The sequence below is a fragment of the Macaca nemestrina genome, chromosome 15, assembly GCF_043159975.1.
Source record: "Macaca nemestrina isolate mMacNem1 chromosome 15, mMacNem.hap1, whole genome shotgun sequence".
In the NCBI taxonomy this organism is placed as follows: domain Eukaryota; kingdom Metazoa; phylum Chordata; class Mammalia; order Primates; family Cercopithecidae; genus Macaca; species Macaca nemestrina.
In genome coordinates, this window is record NC_092139.1 from 33,413,698 (window position 1) to 33,433,992 (window position 20,295).

At 42.4% G+C, this 20,295-nt stretch overlaps 1 protein-coding gene across 1 annotated transcript; it reads right to left on the reverse strand.

Annotated features, from left to right (window-relative positions):
* Window positions 1–12,400: 12,400 nt before the first annotated feature.
* Window positions 12,401–19,678, reverse strand: LOC105496154 (defensin beta 123). Its single transcript, XM_011766277.2, has 2 exons — window positions 19,525–19,678; window positions 12,401–12,630 (listed from the first exon to the last, which is right to left on the reverse strand). Exons 1-2 carry the CDS (start codon window positions 19,580–19,582, stop codon window positions 12,485–12,487), a joined length of 204 nt encoding a protein of 67 aa, XP_011764579.1. The 5' UTR covers window positions 19,583–19,678; the 3' UTR covers window positions 12,401–12,484.
* Window positions 19,679–20,295: the final 617 nt, after the last annotated feature.

A 20,295-nucleotide genomic window follows, 5' to 3' on the forward strand; every position in this document is an offset into this window, starting at 1 on the left:
GTTGTCTCTTCTTTCTGTTTGCTCGCCTGTGCTCCTCTCCCCCCTGGGGTGGGGGATAGGCCTAGGATGTGGGAGAAATGGTCTGTGGAAGGAAGTGAGGGACCTGAGGAGAGTGGGCGCTAATGACCATTGTAAATGGTTCCGGTCCTGGCCACTTCACTTTCTCTCTGTCCAACTCCGGAAAAGTTACTGAACCTCTGAAAGTCTCCTCAACCATAAAATGGGAATAATTATAATATCAGGAGATTAGCACTTTATAAAAGAAATGCAAGAAGAAAGGTAGAGTTAATAATAACAAGAGTTAATAATATAGTTGATAATAACGGTGAATAATAGTAGAGTCAAAAATAAGCTTCTGGAATTCAGAATGAGATGGCACATTTGGCTTGAGAGGCAGGCCCCACTGAGAGTGAAAGGGTTTTCCTATGTTCCTTGATAGGGTATCCTAACGACTTAGGGATGAAGCCAAGACCAACAGACTAGATACTTTTCTGAAAATTAAACCGCCATTTTCACACACAAACCGCCATTTTCCTCCCAGTGTTCAAATAGACCCTCATCTAAGCATACATCCAACTTCCTAAGTCATTAGGATACACCCAAAAAGCCAAAGAGACCAGCCAATTCTAGGGTGGAAGATTCCCCAAAATACCTCACAGATCAGGCCCACAAGCCCAGAGAGGAAAAGTGACTTGTCGAAGACCGTACAGTTCCCGAGTGATGTGTCAAGGAATGGAGCCATACCCCGGTAGGACAGGACAGTGTGATGGGGAAATTTTGGGAGGAAGGGAGTCCCTTGACACTGGAGATGTGCAAGGTGAGCCTGGTGGCTCTGGGATGCTAGAGAAGGAAGTTACCTGGATAGGTGCTCAGAAGTGTTTTTTTGGAGGACAGGTTCTACTTAAGCCAAACCAATCATTGAATGGTTGAGATGATGATATGTAAGTATCCTTTAGAAAGTGCCAATTGCTTTATTCATATCACCTCAGTTATATATTATGCCCGCCTGCCTGCCTGCCTGCCTTCCTTCCTTCCTTCCTTCCTTCCTTCCTTCCTTCCTTCCTTCCTTCCTTCCTTCCTTCCTTCCTCTCTCTCTTTCTCTCTCTCTCTCATTTCTTTTTTAACACAGGTCCTCACTCTGTTGCCCAGGCTGGAGTACAGTGGAGATCACATAGCTCACTGCAGCCTCACACTTCTGGGCTCAAGCAATCTGCCTCAGCCTCCAAGGAGCTAGGACTATAAGTGTATGCCACCATACCTGGCTAATGTGTTTTTGGTTTGTTTGTTTTGTAGAGATGGAGTCTTGCTAAAAAAACAAACAAACAAAAAAAACACAAAACACCGAAAACAAAAAACAACAAAAAAAACATGGGGTCTTTCTATGTTTCCCAGGCTGGTCTTGAACTTCTGGGCTCAAGTGATCCTCCTGCCTTGGCCTCCCAAGGTGCTGGGATCACAGGTGTGAGCCGCCGCAGCCAGCCTATCTTTGCCTTTTCTATAAGGTAACTACGACTCTATAAGGCAACTAAGAAAGTTGCCCAGGTCATACACCTAGGAAGTGGTGGAGATGGAACTCTACCCTGATCCTCTGTCACCTGATTTTGTCTCCCAGAGTCAGTCTTTTTTTGGAGACAGTCTTGCTCTGTTGCCCAGGCTGGAATGCAGTGGTGCAATCATGGCTCACTGCAGCTTTGAACTCCCCGGCTCAAGGAGTCCTCCCACCTCAGCCTTCCCAGTAGCTGGGACAGTAGGCATGTACCACCATGCCTGGCTAATTTTTGTATTTTTTGTAGACACAAAGTCTTGCTATGTTGCCCAGGCTGGTCTTGAACTCCTGGCCTCAAGCAATCCTCCTGCCTCGGCCTCCCAAAGTGTTGGGATTACAGGCATGAGCCACTGTGCCAGACTCCAGAGTCATTCTTACTTGTACTTTAAAAATAATATTTTTTTTCTAATTGTAAAAATAATACATGTTCATTGGAAAACATGTAAACAGAGAAGCACAAATAGGAAAACTAAAATCATTAGTATTTTCACTGTACAGAAATACCCAGCAATAGGCCGGCTGTTGTGGCTCACTTCTATAATCCCAGCACTTTGGGAGGCCGAGGCAGGCGGATCACTTGAGGTCAGGAGTTCAAGACCAGCCTAGCCAAAATGATGAAACCCTGCCTCTACTAAAAATACAAAAATTAGCTGGCATGGTGGTGCACGCCTATAATCCTAGCTACTCGGGAGGCTGAGGCAGGAGAATCACTTGAACCTGGGAGATGGAGGTTGCAGTGAGCCAAGATCACACCACTGCACTCTAGCCTGGACAACAGAGCAAGACTCTGTCTCAAAAAAAAAAAAAAAAGAAAAGAAAAGAAAAGAAAAGAAATACCCAGAAATAAAGAAAAATGTAAAATGTGACAAAAATAAAATGGAATCAAGCTGTAGGTATTTTGTATCCTGGTTTTTTTCACTGATCAATATATCATAAAAATTTATGTATGTGCTTAGTCTTCCAAAACAATATTTTTAGCACTAAAATTCCTCCTGAAAAATTTTAAGTCACTTCTAGTTTTTATAACTTGAGTAGTACGTTTAAAATAAGTATGGAGGCCAGGCGCGGTGGCTCACACCTGTAATCCCAGCACTTTAGGAGGCTGAGGCAGGTGGATCGTCTGAGGTTCGGAGTTCAAGACAAAACCTGGCTAACATGGTGAAACCCCGTCTCTACTAAAAACACAAAAAATAGCCGGGCATGGTAGTGTGCGCCTGTAATCCCAGCTACTCGGGAGGCTGAGGCAGGAGAATCGCTTGAACCTGGGAGGTGGAGGTTGCAGTGAGCTGAGATTGTGCCACTGCACTCCAGCCTGGGTGACAGAGGGAGACTCCATCTCAAAAAATAAAAACAAAACAAAATAAAATAAAATACAGTGTCAAAAACTAAGAAAGTATAGTATAGATAAGCCTCAAAATATTCACCTGTCTTTTATAATTCCTGTTAGTATTTTGGTGTATATATATAAAAATATATGTAAATACATACAAATATATGTAAATACATACAAATATATGTAAATATATATGTAAATACATATAAATATATATGTAAATACGTATATATATAAATATATAAAATATATATATATTTGAAGGCATTTTCACACACATCAGAGACTCTTCTACGAGAGGGGCTTCTGCTGATCAGGTGGACACCTTTGGGGTCACAGGGAAGGAAAATAACAAGGAAGTTACGACAATGGATGGATACTGTAGGTAGTTCAGGGTAGACCTGGGTGTCTGACTTCTATCCCCACTCCCTTCTTTCAATTGCAGAGTGTTCAGTGGAATTGTTTATTATTCTGCTAGGGCTAGGTTTAAGTCTGAGAGCCAAGTGACAATCGCACATGACTTAAATTATCCTTGAAAACTGCTCAGGAAGGCACCTTTTTGGAGACAGACATACACAGCAAGTTTTCCTCCATTGATGGAACATACCACATTTCTCCGAACGTGCATTAAAGGAAGTGGTTGGTTATGTGTAGGCACCATTTTTTTTTGGTGAAAAATAAATATCTTTCCATAGTGGAATCACGCAGTGCAATGTGATGTCTTCACTGCCAGAAGCTTTCCCTGCACAGGAAATAATCCATTTCCCATCTCCCACTCATTCAGACACTGGCTCAAGGAGGGATTTTTCTGGCTTATTTGGACTGTTATTGTGCATATTTGCAAAACATATATCTGACAAAAGACTCATATCCACAATATATAAATAACTCTTACAAATCAATAAGAAAAGAGAAAAAACAACTCAATAACAGAATGGGCAAATATTTAAATGACATTTTACAAATGAAAATACGTAAGCGGCCAATAAGTTTGTGAAAAGATGTTCAATATCATTAGTATATCAGGAGAATGCAAATTAAAATCACAATGAGATACTACCATACACACTCACTAGAATAATTAAAGTAAAAAAGACTGACCATAGCAAGGTTAGTAAGGATATGGGGCAACTGGAATGCTGATACATTGCTGGTGGGACTGTAACATGGACAACCACTCTGCAACTGGAAAAACAGGTGCATAATTACTTATAAAATTAAATAGACATATGTTGGCTGGGCAGGGTGGCTCATGCCTGTAATCCCAGCACTCTGGGGGCAGAGACGGGCAGATCACTCGAGGTTAGGCGTTTAAGACCAGCCTGGCCAACATGGCGAAACCCCGTCTCTACTAAAACAATACAAAAATTAGCTGGGCGTGGTGGCGCGTGCCTCTAATTCCAGCTACTTGGGAGGCCGAGGCTGGGGAATTTGCTTGAACCCGGGAGGCGGAGGTTGCAATGATGGCGGAGGTTGCAAGATGGCGCCAGTGCACTCTAGCCTGGGCGACAGAGTGAGACTCCGTTTCAAACAAACAAACAAACAAACAAAATTAAATAGACATATATCTATACAAAGACTTCTCTGTCCTTCCCTGTGACCCCAACGGTGTTTGGGGTAGAGCTGTTTGTTGCAGCTTTATTTGTAATAACCCATAAATGGAAACAGCCCAAATGTTCAACAGGTAAATGGATAAGTTGAGTTATATCCATACAATAGGCTACTCAATAAATAGTGATAATTTACCAATACACACAACATAAATTAATTTCAAAAACACTATGTTAAGTGAAATAAGTCAGACACAAAGAAATACACGCTGAGTAATTCCATTTATATGATTTTTCAGACAGGCAAAACAAAGTTGATTTAAAAAGTAAGAAAAAAAAAAGAAAAAACCCACCCCAAGTCTTATTTTCTTTAAATTTATCTTTTTTTTCTGAGCACATGTAGTTGAGTCTGGGTAAACTATCTGTGCTTAGGATGCAGCTCCATTCGTGTCGTAAAGAGCTGGATGATCCAGGAGACTGGAGTAATGTTTTCAGGACTCTCTTAATGGCTAGATCAATGACTCTCAAGGGGAGATACTCCCCTCTAGCGGTTATTTTGGGAATTTGCTTTTTCTTTTTGGAGACGGAGTCTCGCTCAGTCGCCCGGGCTGGAATGCAGTGGCACGATCTCGGCTGACTGCAAGCTCCGCCTCCTGGGTTCACGCCATCCTCCTGCCTCAGCCTCCCGAGTAAAGGCGTGACCCACCACGCCCGGCTATTTTTTTTTTTTTTTTTTTTAGTAGAGACGGGGTTTCACCGTGTTGGTCATGCTGGTCTCGAGCTCCTGGGGTCAAGTGATTCGCCCCCCCTCAGCCTCCCAAAGTGCTGGGATTACAGGCCTCAGCCACCGCGCCCAGCCAAGGCACAATTTTTAATGATATATCTCCAACATTTTGTACGTGTTCATTAATTTCGCTCCTTTCCTCCTAATTTGAACTCACGGTAGACTGGCTTAAGTGCAGTGAGCTCTTGGCCGAAACTAAGGTCTCTCTGATTTGGGCACGCCTCATGATTTCCATCCTTGTCCCAGCTGAAAAGCAACTGTTGATGATTTTCACCTATGCACCACTAGCATCGGCACTCTATTTTTCTGTTTTTCATTAATTCAACTTATATTTATTGAATACCTTTGATGTGCCAGGCATTATTCTAAATAATGGAGGACTCAGCAGGGGGCAAAACAGATAAATCCCTACCTGTATGGAGCTTACATTCTAAGAATAAGCCCAATTTTGACTTTGGTCTCAGCATCCAGCCTTAGCTTCACCCTTTGGAAGGATGAATTGCCAGATACCTACTTCAGAGTCACTTGTGGCACCGTGAACTTGTGTGTGTTCAATGATTTTGTAATTGCACGGTAAACCAGCATGTCCAATAAGCATAACACCTTTGGAACACAGCATTTGGATTTATCATTTACATATGAATATTCATTTTCACATGTAGTAAACACTTTAGATGTAACTTGGAATGAAATCTCATGCACTTTACATGTTTAAATTCATTAGTCATTTGAGATAGAAGTATATATTTATTACTGTAGGAATAAAATGTTGCAACAGTTAAAGACGATTGTGAAAGCTATCAGTGTTAGAAAAATAATTAAGAACTTTCAACAATTCAACTTAGGAGAAAATATGAGTTAATTTAAATATTGAGACCTAAAATTTGTTAGCTTGATAACCTTCAGAATGTTATATCCAATCAATATTTTAAATATTGTGAATATTAACACTAGGCAAAATAATGGAGATTATATTATAGTTCAAATCTTTGTTAAAATACCATTCATCGAATTAAAAAAACAACAACAACTATTAAGAGGCCACACGTGGTGGCTCACACCTGTAATCTCAGCACTTTGGGAGGCCAAGGTGGGTGGATGGCTTGTGCTCAGGAGTTCAAGACCAGTCTGGGCAACATGGCGAAACCCTGTCTACAAAAAATACTAAACTTAGCCAGGCAAGGTGTTGTGTTCCTGTAGTACCAGCTACTTGGGAGGCTGAAGTGGGAAGATCGTTTGAGCCCTGAAGGTTGAGGCTGCTGTGAACTGAGATGGCGCCACTGCACTCCAGCTTGTGTGACAAAGCAAGACCCTGTTTCAAAAAAAAAAAGTACTTGCCTTTAGTTATTCTTTAGTTATTTAATTCCATTTAGGACATAAGCCTTTTAGGAAAAAATTATGGTTGAGAATTTCTCACACCTTGTAAGGATGAATAAAAAGCTAAGTGTGAATTTTGTCACCTCAGAATTTCACAGGTAGGAAAGACTCCAAAACCATGTACCATGACATCGATGATAAGTCACCTTCAATTTATACACACTGTTGGGTATAAAGTCAATGAAGAACAGAGGAAAGTGTTAGGGAAAAGTGAGGCACCCTAGGCATATTTTATTCTCACTAATTTTCAAAATCACAAATTTTATGAAGGCTAAAAAATTAAACAATGAAGTTTGCCAGATATTTTTTCTATAAACCACAACTAGTTTCACTAGTTGAAGATAGAATATTTTTGACATTTTTTCAAGGTGCAAATTCTAAATTTTTAAATTTGAAAGTTCTTTTTAGGAAGTATGTTTCTGAAATTCATTTTCTTTTAAATTATTTTTATTTTTAAATTTTTAGTTATTTATTTTTATCTTTTAATTTTGAATTTAATTAATTTATTCAGTTTTAGAGATGGGATCTTGAGATGTTGCTCAGGCTGGACTTGAACTCCTGGGCTCAAGTGATCCTCCTGCCTCAGCCTCCCAAGCAGCTTGAATTATAGGTGCACACCACCATGCCTGGCAATTTTAAAATTTTTATTAAAAATGAAAAAAAATATTTATACATATTTATGGGGTACATGTGATATCTTGATACATACATATAATGTGTTATGGTCAAATAAGGGGATTTAGCATATTCATCACCTTTATTATTTCTTTGTATTGGGAATATGAAATTCCTTTGTTGTTTCCTTTTTTTTTCTTTTTCTGAGACAGGGCCTTATTCTGTCATCCAGGCAGCTGGAGTGCAGTGATGTGATTTCTGTTCACTGCAGCCTCAACCTACTGGGCTCAAACAATCCTCCTGCTTCAGCCTCCCAAGTAGCTGGGACCACAGACACATGCCACCATGCCCAGGAAAATTTTTAATTTTTTTTTTTTTTTTGGTAGAGATGAGGTCTCCCTATGTTGCCTAGGCTGGTCTGGAACTCCTGGGCTCAGGAGACTCTCCTGCCTCAGCCCCCCAAAGTGCTGCAATTACAGGCATGAGCCACCACATGTGGCCAAATTCATTTTTTTGAGTTAACATTCTTCCATGACTGAAAAAGTTAGTGGATGTTGAAACAGCATTTATTTAGTACAGCAAATAACATCTATTTAGTACAGCATCTATTTAGTACAGCAACTCCTTCGCTTCAAGACCAGCCTGGGCAACATAAAGAGACCTCATCTCTATTAAAAAAAAAAATTAGCCAGGCATGGTGGCACATGCCTGTGGTCCCAGCTACTTTGGAGGCTGAAGTAGGAGGACTGCTTGAGCCCAAGAGGTTGAGGCCACAATGAACTAAGATGAGCAGGACAGTGACTGCAGGGATAATTGTTCCTGCATTCTAATATTAAACCTTTAAAACGTGACTTCTAGAATTTGTAATAATTAATACTGATGATTACTTTTTTGGGATGTTACTTCAGATTTATACTTACATCTCAGAAGTTAAATGGTGTGCCAGTGCGGCCTCAAACCCAGCCTATATTCAGCTCTGTGTTGCTGGGGCTGGGAGTCCGATATTACAATTTCCCAGACTCCTTCACCAGGTGGCTTCCTGCTAAGAGTTTGCTAATTGGAGACAATGATGGGAGTCTGGAAAGTGGGAGGTGAGGAGAGAAGGCATTCACTCTCTGCTTTGGATTCCATCTGTATCCTCCCAGCAGCTTAGGTAGTTATGGGTTCATTGCCAGTACTGCAATGTCCTTCAGAGGCACCAGCTCCAATCGTAAGGTACCCCCCTCCCCAAGCACTAAACTGGCACATAGGTACTCAGTAAATTTCTAGTTGAATAAACAAATGAATACATATATATTCATATATATATATTCATCTGGGAAGGCAATATATATTTATTCAATATAAATGAATAAATCATGTCCCATGTACTGTATCAGTCATCATCTAGCTAGAAAACAAAAACCATACTAGGTATTTCAATGGAGGGAATTTTACACAAGGAACCCCAAATTTATTTGGGAAACTGGATCCTCAGGTATGAGCCACTGCACCCAGCCTGTAATCCTTTCATAATACTGCTTTCTGTTTTCCCTCCACATACTGTCCCAAGCACTGATGAACTCTCACTGCACTGATGAACTCTACTGTAGATTAGTTTACATTTTCTAGAATGTTTAAGGAATGGAATTATACTGTCTGTACTCCTTTTTTATTCTCCTGCCACAGCCTCCTTAGTAGCTGGGCTTACAGGTCTGTGCCACCATGGCCAGCTAATTTTTGTATTATTAGTAGAGACGAGGTTTCATCATGTTGGCCAGGCTGATGTCAGACTCCTAACCTCAGGTGATCCGCCTGACTCGGCCTCCCAAAGTGCTGGAATTACAGACTTGAGCCACCATGCCCGGCAGGTTTGATTTTCTTTGTGTCTATGCTGCTTTGGAGTTCACTGAACTTCTTGTGGATTGATGTCTTTTAACAATTTTGGAAAAATTTCAGCTATTATCTTTTAAAAATATTTCTTCTTCCTCATTCACCTCTTTAAATTTTTTTTTTTTTTTTTTTTGATAGAGACGGGTGGGGGTTGGTCATGGCGGCTCATTCCTATAATCCCAGCATTTTAGGAGGCTGAGGCAGGCCAAATTACTTGAGCCCAGGAGTTCACGACCGACATGTTGAGACCCCATCTCGAAAAGAAAAAAATAATAGAGAAGGGGAGTCTCATTATGATGTCCAAGCTGGTCTTGAACTCTTGGACTCATGTGATCCTCCTGCCTCAGTCTCCCAAAGTGCTGAGATTACATGTGTGAGCCATTGTGCCTGGTCTCCCATCTCTTCTTCTGGGATTTAATTATATACATGTTAGATCATTTGATATTGTCCCATAAGTCTCTCATGCTCTATTATGCTTCTTTTGCATTTTTTCTCTCTATGCTTTGGTTTGTATATTTTCTAATCTGTCTCTGAGTTCACTGATTCATTCTTCTACAATGCCCTGTCTTCTGCTGTTAAACCCATCCAATAGATTCCTTTTTTTAAAGAGGTGGGGTCTCGCTATGTTACTCAGGCTGGAGTGCACATGTGGCTATTCACAGCCATGATCACAGCATACTACAGACTTAAACTCCTGGGCATAAGTGATCCTTCTGCCTCAGCCTACCAAGTAGCTGGGACTACAGGCATGTGCCACCATGCCTGGCTTACCATCCAATACATTCTTAATTTTAGTATGTCTCAGTTTAGAAGGCCCAATTTATTCTTAGAGTTTCCATCATGCTCTTAGTATTTATGCCCTTATGTAGTCCTCTTTCACAGTGACTAGCATATGACTTGCCAGTGGGACTTCAGCAAATGTAATACAAACAGAAATTTGAGAAATGCCAGATGTTGAGGTTTATCCATATATGTCAGAAAACGTATTTAAGAGAACTCTAGAGATGAAAATAGGTGTTATTTTTTCCCTAAGGGAGAGCATATCTTTTCTTCTGTTAGGCAGTTAGGACTGTTGTTAATATACCTCTGCAAGGCCAGGAGTGGTGGCTCATTCCTGTATTCCTAGCACTTTGGGAGGCTCTTGGCCCCAGCTATCATGGAAGAAGCCAAGGTTAACTTCTTTGAGGTGGAGAGGCTATGTGAAGAGAGATGTAGTAACATGAATGACCTCTTGAGAATATCAGAAGAACCACTTAATCAATGCGCTGAATTGTGAAAAATGACGAATAGTTGTTATTTTAGTCTACTAAGTTCTGGAGTGGTTTTGTAATGCAGTAGGGGAAAATAATACACTATTTGTCTGTGTATTTAGATTCTTCATGCTTTCATTCATTTTATCAATATTTTCTTCTAATTTCTTTAACATATTTATAACAGTTATTTTAAGGTTGTCTGTTAATTCCAACAACTACTCCATCTGTATTAGTTCGTTCTCATACTGGTATTAAAAAAAAACCCTGAGACCAGGTAATTTATAAAGAAAAGAGGTTTAGGCCAGGCATGGTGGCTCACGCCTGTAATTCTAGCACTTTGGGAAGTCGAGGAGGGTGGATCACCTGAGGTAAGGAGTTCAAGACCAGCCTGGCCAACGTGATGAAACCCTGTCTATACTAAAAATATGAAAATTAGTCAGGTGTGGTGGTGCACGCCTGTAATCCCAGCTACATGGGAGGCTGAGGAAGGAGAATCGCTTGAACCCGGGAGGTGGAGATTGCAGTGAGCCGAGATCACTCCACTGTACTCCAGCCTGGGTAACAGGAGTGAGACTTCATCTCAAAAAAAAAAAAAAAAAAAAAAAAAAAAAAAGAAAAGAGGTTTAATTGACTCATGGCACAAGGAGCATGAAGGCTTCTGAGGAGGCCTCAGGAAACTTTTGAGCATGGCAGAAGGTGAAGGAGAAGCAAGCCTGTCTTACATGGTCAGAGCAGGGGGAAGTGAAGAGCGAGGTGGTACCACATACTTTTAAACAACCAGATCTTGTGAGAACTCTATCACAAGAACAATACCAAAGGGATGGTGCTAAACCATTCATGAAGGATCCACCTCCATGATCCAATCACCTCTCACCAGGCCCCACCTTCAACACTGGGGATTACAATTCAACATGAAATTTGGGCGGGGACACAGATCCAAGCCGTATCACCATCTTTGGGTCTGCTTCTAATTGATTATTTTTATTCTTGATTATGGGCCATATTTTCCTGCTTCTGTGCATGTCTTATAATTTTAAAATTGTATATTTGTCAGAAATTGTATTCAGGAGAACTATAGAGACTAGAATAGGTGTTATTTTTTCCCTAAGGGAGAGCATGTCCTTTCTTCTGTTAGACAGTTAGGACTGTTGTTAATATATCTCTGCAAGGCCCCATGGGAATGGTGGCTCATTCCTGTATTCCTAGCACTTTGGGAGACTTTGGGAGGCGGGCCAGGAGTTCAAAACCAGGCTGGGTAAAAAAGCGAGACCTTATCTCTATAAAAAAAAATTAGAACAAAATACCTCTGCAAACCAAGACGACAAAGTATTCTTATTTCTTGTGGTGCAAGGTAAGTTGTGGGATTTCAAAGTAATGACTTATTAGATGATAATGAAGGTATAGAGAGTAATTATTACAGTTAATAATATAACCAAAGATAGTTTGTAAGGGGACAGTAGAATTACTGAGAACAAATTGCATGAATCTCTGAAAATGAGCATACTTATATTTTAAGCCTTCTACCTTAAAAAATTCTACACAAGAGCACATAAGCACATCTTTCGTTAGCTGCCAGAACAATTATGTCATTATATGTCATGGAGATTCCAGAAAATTCCACTATACACTTGTGAAAGAGAGAGCTTAAAAAAGTAAAAAATGTCGGGAGGCCGAGGTGGGCGGATCACAAGGTCAGGAGATCAGAAACATCCTGGCTAACACAATGAAACTCCGTCTCTACTAAAAATGCAAAAAAAAAAAAAAAAAAAAAACCAAAAAAAACTAGCCGGGCGTGGTGGCGGGCGCCTGTAGTCCCAGCTACTCGGGGGGCTGAGGCAGGAGCATGGCGTGAACCCGGGAGGCGGAGCTTGCAGTGAGCCGAAATCACGCCACTGCACTCCAGCCTGGGCGAGACTTTGAGATGGAGCGAGACTCCATCTAAAAAAAAAAAAAAAAAAAAAAAAAAAGTAAAAAATGTCTTATTTATTGTGAAAACAGTTTTGACATTCCAAACCACCCGAAAGGCACTCCTGAGAGCTGCTGGGCTTCACTAACAGGCAAACGCAGGGATCAGCCAGAGGTGTTTATTGATAGAGTGTGGGAATCCACTGGGTAACTTCATCTGCATTTTCACGGCTTCAGGCTTCAAGGCACTTAAAATGGCCACCACTTTTCTTTTGGCTGGTACTTGGGCTTCACGCAGCACATTTTATTATTTAGGCAGTAAACATAGACTCTTTCCTTCTTGGAGCATCTGTGACGGCATTTGCCATAAAGATTCCAGCATCTTTGGGTGCCACCTGACACAAAGCAGAAAAAAGAAGGGAGACAGTGTCAGTCCTAAGAAGTAGGCTCTGGGTTTGAAAGGTCTGTAAATGGATGGAAGCAGATGTGATAGAAGGTCCCTTGTTTCCCTTGCTTTTGACCCTTTTCACCTATCACTGTTTTTCTTTTACTCTCTTTTTTTGCTCCCCACCTTTGACTGACAGAGTGACCTTGGTGTACATCAGCTGAATAAAGCCTTTATGTGAGTGGTGTTTTTTTTGTTGTTGTTTGTTTGTTTTTTGTTTTTTTTGACGAGTCTTGCTCTGTCACCCAGGCTGGAGTACAGTGGAATGATTTTGGCTCATTGCAACCTCCTCGTCCCAGGTTCAAGGGACTCTCCCACCTCGGTTTCCCTGAGAAGCTAGGACCACAGACATGTGCCACCATGCTTGGCTCACCCTCTAGTCTTTAAGTACCTTTCTGTGCATGTGCAAGAGGAAACTACCAAAGGCCTGGGGGAAAAATAGCAAACAACAAAAAGAAGTAAGCAAAACAATTCCCAATGATTGCACAGGTCTGGGAATAGCTTGTGCTTCCACCTGCCTGAGTGGAAAGACCCTGTAAAATTTGCAGCATTTGGTACTCGGAAGGCTATTGCCTTAGTAGAGGGGGCTAAATTAACCCTAGACTAAAGAATACCCTGTATCTATCCTAACGAAGCTTAAAAGTCAGTCTCGAAAATATTCATCTGATTCCCAGTAACTTAACTGCATGCCAGAAAAATATCTAACACTCTTTAAAGGAGTATAACAAAATACAGAAACTGAAAGTGTAAAAATATTTTTCAGGCATACCAAAAAAAAAAAAAAAAAAAAAGCAAGAAAATATGAGCCATAATCAGGAAAAAACCAAATCAACCAACACAGAAATGACAATGATGATGAAACTAGCAGACAAGGATGATAAAACAGCTATGATAAATATGCTCCAAGTAGTAAAAAAGGTAGAGGAAGCCATGAGCATGATGAGAAGAAATAAAGATGTAAAAAATGTTCATGGCTGGGCTCAGTGGATTAAGCCTGTAATCCCAGAACTTTGGGAGGCTGAGGCCGGTGAATCACCTGAGGTCAGGAGTTTGAGACCAGCCTGACCAACATGGAGAAACCCTGTCTCTACTAAAAATACAAAAAAATTAGCTGGGCGTGGTGGCACATGCCTGTAATCCCAGCTACTCAGGAGGCTGAGGCAGGAGAATAGCTTGAACTCGGGAGGCAGAGGTTGCAGTGAGCCGAGATCATGCCATTGCACTTCAGCCTGGGCAACAAGAGTGAAACTCTGTCTCAACAAACAAACAAACAAAAAACATGTATATGTATATATTCACAAGGAATACTTGAGATGAAACATTAAATATTAAATGAAAAACATACTTAGTAAGATTAATAGCAGGTTAGACTGAAGAAGAAAAGATAAACGAACTTGAAGACATAGCAGCAACAGAAATCATCCAAAATGAAACACGGAGAGAAAAAAGATGGGGGGGATAAAAGAGCAGAGTGTCAGTGACCCATGGGACAATAACAAGTAGTGTAACATGCATATAATTGGGATACCAAAAGGAGAGGAGAGGGGAGAGGCATAAAAAGTATTTGAAGAAATAATGGCTGAAAAATTTCAAGTTTGATGAAAACTCTAAGCCCATTAGAACCATAACCCTCGGTGAACTACAAGCTGAATAAAACCAAAAGAGAAGCATGCAAATAATCAAATTGCAAAATCATATGAAAGAAAGAAATCTTAAGCCAGAAGAAAAGACACATTTTGTACACAGGAGAAAATATAAAAATGCTAGAAGAGGCTGGGTGTGGTGGCTCACACTTGAAATCCTGGCACTTTGGGAGGCTGAGGTGGGAGGATCGCTTGAGCCCAAGAGTTTGAGACCAGCCTAGGTGAGACCCTGTCTCTCCAAAAAAATAGAAAAATTAGCCAGGTGTGTTGGTGTGCACCTGTAGTCCAGGCTACTAGGGAGGCTGAGGTGGGAGGATTGCTTGAGCCCAAGAGTTTGAGACCACCTAGGTGAGACCCTGTCTCTCCAAAAAAATAGAAAAATTAGCCAGGTGTGTTGGTGTGCACCTGTAGTCCAGGCTACTAGGGAGGCTGAGGTGGGAGGATCACTTGAGCCTGGGAGGTCAAGGCTGAAGTGAGCTGTGGTCACGCCATTGCACTCTAGCCTAGGTGACACAGTGACACCGTCTCAAGAAAAAAAACAACAACCCAGAAGAATTATTGTCAGAAACTGCACACTAGAAGATGGTAGAGAGAGATCTTTAAAGTAATAAAAGGAAAAAGTTAGCCCAGAATTCTTTACAGAGTAAAAATATTCTAAAAGTGGAGAAATAAAGACTTTTTCAGGTATTTGAAAATGGAGAAAATTGATCACTGAAAGCTCTCCTCTTTCCTGCTTCTCTTGTTCACCCCTCCCATTCCTCCTCACAAACCTCTGGATACAGATGCCAATTTGCAGAAAATGCAGAGGTCAGAGGAACACGTTGAATTTTACCTTGAGTATGCAATCAGCAAAATTTATATTGTGGAAAGTTATAGATCAAATGACTTATGTATGTTTCCACTGATAACTTGTAAAGATAAGAAAGGGATGAATATGGAACCAGTAAATTAAAAAATTCAAGGAATCTAAAGAGATATCAGATTTTAACAGTATAAATAGGGTGTCTAGGGATGCACCCCTAGCAATGAGACTGTAAAGGAATGCAGAGAACTGATTGCTATAAAAGTCAGGAGAGTGCTTAATTTGGAGGATGAAGACAATTGTGATGGATGCAATAGGTGGAAACATTTTTGGGCTGACTGTCAATACTCTGTTCATTGACCTGCATGGTGGTTACAAGGATGTGCACTTATAACCTCCATTAAGCTGCACACTTGTATTATGTGGTGTGCAGTACCTGTGATTCTGTGTTTTAGTTTACAAAAAGATAAGGAAAAAGCAACCATTTAACAACAAAATCTCAATTTTTAATTTAAGAGTGTCAAGAGGAACTATTGGTGAGTGAGGGGAATGACATTCATACACTTTTTTTAGCATCTGTGGAGGCTACTGAGCAATAACTTACACATTTTAAAACTATACACAGTCTTTACCTAGCAATTCCTTTCCAGATATCTACACCAGGGAAATACTCACATGTATAGACTGAAAGGCCTATACATTGGAGATAAAACTATACATGAGTGAGACACCTACCCTCAGAGAACTTCCAGTCAAATCAGGGGAGAAAGAGCCATTAAAAAATAGATACCCAGATATTTGATTAACTAGAATCTGGTGAAAATTATAAAGAAAGAACTCAGGGTGCTGTGAGGATGTATAATGGAAGGGCAGGTGTGCCACCTAAATATCATCTCTGCTGGGTTTCTGGGCTTTACATATGTCTCCTGAATTCCCACAATTAACCTAATGGTGAGTATGACAATATTTTGAAAATATTAAAGTGATGCATATTTCAATCCCCTTTAATCATAAGATCCATTGATTGTCATAAAGCAGAATTGGGCAGAGTTTCTGGGTTTTGGGGGAATGGTGAACAACAGAACAACAAACTCATTGCTCAGCTTAAATGAGATAAGGGTTGTGCATAGAAAGACAATTTTAAGGACCAACATTTATCAAGGAAGTTCAGGGATTTCCAAATTTCAAAGAGCTCCTTTATACATTATTAGGTGAACCTGGCGGGTTCAGGCAATACCACTTCACCATAAGCTATAGGAGGCTAAAGCTGAGGGTCAGGCTAAAGTAGCTCCCATTTAACCTCTGTCACCACTACCATACCCAACGGGAAGTAGAGGGGAAATACTCTACCCATAATTTCCAGGGAAGCTGGAAGTTTAAATCCAGCTCCTGCAGCAGCAGCACTGGGCCTGAGAGCCCTGCTAGAACCCATGCCTCATTCTGCCAGCCGGATGGTGGACGCACCAACAAGCTAGGGACAAAGCCCTTTCATGTGTCTCCCGCTAGCCATCTACTGGTTGACCTGAACACTCAGGAAGTAGAGATAATTAATGTGAGAAAGGTAGGGGCAAGAGAGTCTCTTGCTATGAATGCCCAGATTGGTTGGAAAAAATTGCCAATGCAGAGGACACTTATTCTTTGCCTCTTAGAGCATATCTCAGGGAAACTGGTAGCTCTTTAGAGAAATTCTTGTCTTTAGCATGGATACAGCACCGCATGGTGCTACTTGAAGGGGGACTAGAAATGGCTGAGGGAAGTGACTGAACATCGCTCTCAGCTCTCTGTTGAATAAAATAGACCCAGAAGGTCCCCAAGTTTCCTTATCTCTGGTTGAGATAGGAAAACCAGTAAGGGACCTGCCAAGAGTACACCCCTAGTGCAGAAGGCAGTAAGGGAGGGTGTGAACAGCCTTAACTTGAGGACCAGATGGAAGATCTGGCTGAGATGAAGGGTCGAGTCAGTGGGGTCCCCAAAAGGGCTAAGAGATTTCATCAGTCATGAAATCCAGTAGTAAGTGCTAGCGAGACACTCACTGACCACATCCAATGAGGGACGTGATCCCAGAAGTCAGTAAGGGTCCAGCACAGGACCTGACACCACCTCCTTATGTTCCTGTCCCAGGGCCCTTGCATTTGCTGTTTTCCCCAACTTGAATTTCCTTCCCTACATATCCACATGGCTCACCCCAGTTGTTCCCTCAGCTCACAGTAAGACATTCCATGAGCATCCTCTTAAAAATGGCAATGACCGGGCATGGTGGCTCAAGCCTATAATCCCAGCACTTTGGGAGGCTGAGGCAAGCAGATTGCTTGAGGTCAGGGGTTTAAGACCAGCCTGGGCAACATGGCCAAACCCTATCTCTACTAAAAATACAAAAATTTGCTAGGCATGGTTGCATGCGCCTGTAATCCCAGTTACTCAGGAGGCTGAGACATGAAAATTGCTGGAATCCAGGAGGTGAAGGTTGCAGTGAGCTAAGATCATGCCACTATACTCCAGCCTGGGTGACACAGCGAAACTCTGTCTCTAAAAAAACAAAACAAAACAAAACAAAACGCAAATCACCTTCCCCTTCCCCTGGTGTTCACTATTTCCTTTCCTGCCTATTCTGCTCACTGTACTCATCATCTGACATACCATATGTTTCATTTATTTTTCAAATTCTTTGGGTCCTCTAGTAGAAGGTAAGCTCCAAGAGGACAGAGATTTTGCTTATCTTGTTTTGTTTTATTCACTGCTCTACCTCTAGCACCCATCACAGTGCTTGGAACAAGAAATCCATTCAACTATATTTACTGAATGAAGCAATTAATTATTTGATGACATATCAAGTTAGTTTTCCCTATAACCAGATACTATCCCAGGAAAGAGAAGGGGTGATGGAAGAAAGATACATGCTGAAAGACTCAACACTTATTCAAAAGAGATTGAATTAGCTTAGAAATCATTTTAAAGCAGAAAAGATAAATATTGAACCGCTGAGTTCAGGCCCAGCCCTTAGGTGCCTTGTCACCCTGGGTTGTAAGTGCTATTTAACTGTCTCCCCTAGTTTGCTCCCCTGGTGCCATGTCATTTATCTCTGTAGTCCTGCTCCTCCCACCACAAACACCCACAGTCAGGATGGAAGTTCCTGGGAAAGTTTGGTGAGTTATGGAAAATAAAGAAGACATATTTCTTTTGCAGACTAAAATTTCAGTGTGTTCAGTGTTGTTCCCTCATCCTGACATTACTACACACTTGATGTTATTGCAGTTTGAGAACTGAGGAAATTGATACTCTGAGCAGCTGAGCTTCTTGTTGGGGGTCACAGAGTCAGAAAACGATGGGGCAGGTTTTAACCCGGGGTCTGGGCTTGCCTCTCTACTCCAGGTGAGTGGTGTTTTAGGGCCTCAGGAAGACACAAGGACTGAGGTCAGCTTGTTTAGGAAAGTCACATGTTTCTGACTCTAGAAAGGTTAGCCGACAGCCTCAGGGTGGGTGGAAACTTCTGCCAGATGAGCAGGAAGGGGTAGGTGGCTCATGCTGGAATTGGTGGGTGGTAGGTCTGACCAGGGTCCTTCTCTGTTTAAACCTTCCCATGGGTCCCTCACCTGGCATTCGAGGCCCACCGAGACCTGGAGCTTGAATGCTTCCTCAGCTTTACCCCCGCCTCTCTCCTAACCCACCCCTCCATGTTATGTAGGTCCCTGAAGCTCCCATGCTCTCTCCCGCATCCAGACCTTTGCGTAGGCTGACCTCTCTGCCTGGGACCCCCTTCTGCTTTCTCTTCTTCTTCCTTTTCTATTTTTGACTCACTTTTTAGGACTCAGGATATCCCTCCAGGAGGACTCTCCTTTCCCTCAGCCTGGGCTGGACCATGTGTGCCCAGCCCCCTGGTTTCCCACTGTCACAGCCATGTCACCCTGGGTTGTAAATGCTATTTAACTGTCTCCCCCAGTTAGCTCCCCTGGCGCCATGTCATTTTTCTCCATGGTCCTAGCTTCCAGTGCAGTCTGGCACAGAGACAGCTACAGTATAAATGAGTTTTCTCTGCCATTAAGGCGGCTGTGATCTTCACAAAGCTTCATTCATTCTGGGCAATATTTTGCAAAAGGGTCAGACCTGCCTCTCCTCTTTCCTGCTTCTCTTGCTCACCCCTCCCACTCCTCCTCACACACTAGGCCACCCCCACATGCTCCCTGGAGCTGGGCAGGAAGAGGAGGGATGGAGCGGCTGAGAGAGCAGTTCTGGATGTCGTAGTTGGCATCTATCAGCTGGCACCTGCTGCTGGTGAGGCGCCTCCTGCCTCCTATACGTGGTGCCAGATGGCAAGCTGCAGCCCATCCTTCTAACCCTTGGGATTCCCTGACCAGGCCTTAGTCTGCAAGCCCTGCCCCTTCCTCGAGGAGGTCCAGGTTACCTGGAGTCAGCTGGGATAAGAGCAGCAGCACAGTCAAAGTCAGCAAAAGGAGCTTCATGGCTAAGGCAGCCCAAAGTGAAGCTGCAAGTCCGATGTCACGGCTGAGCTAATGGGAGAGGGGGAGTGCCTGGCCTGTGGCTCACGCTCCCTCAGCTGCCCACGGGTACAGCCCTCACACTCTGACTGGACACGCCTCCCCTTGTCATTTAGGTCAGCAGGGAGAGATCAGCCAACAAGGTCCAGGGCCCAAGACTTTAATACCTCCCATCCTTCCAGCCAGCTCCAAACTGCTTGAACCCAGTGACCAGCAGGAGGCGCCACAAACACCAGCTCCAGAAGGTCCGGGAAGAGGGAGATGAAGTTCCCAGCACCAGCCTGTCTGTCACAGCCCCCTGCTGGGTTCTAACATGCGGTGGACCTGCCCTAGGGCCATCCTTCCCCTTCCTCAGAGATCTAAGAACCAACCTCTCAGAATCCCTCTTCTGAACTCGGGTTTTGAAAACTCATTCTTGGTGGGGCACGGTGGCTCATGCCTGTAATCCCAGCAGTTTGGGAGGCCAAGGTGGGCGGATCACTTGAGGTCAGGAGTTCGAGACCAGCCTGGCCAACATGGTGAAACCCCGTCTCTACTAAAAATACAAAGATTAGCCAGGCGTGGTGGTGCACGCCTAATCCCAGCTACTTGGGAGGCTGACAAAGGAGAATCGCTTGAACCTGGGGAGGCTGCAGTGAGCCGAGATCACTCCACTGCACTCCAGACTGGGCGACAGA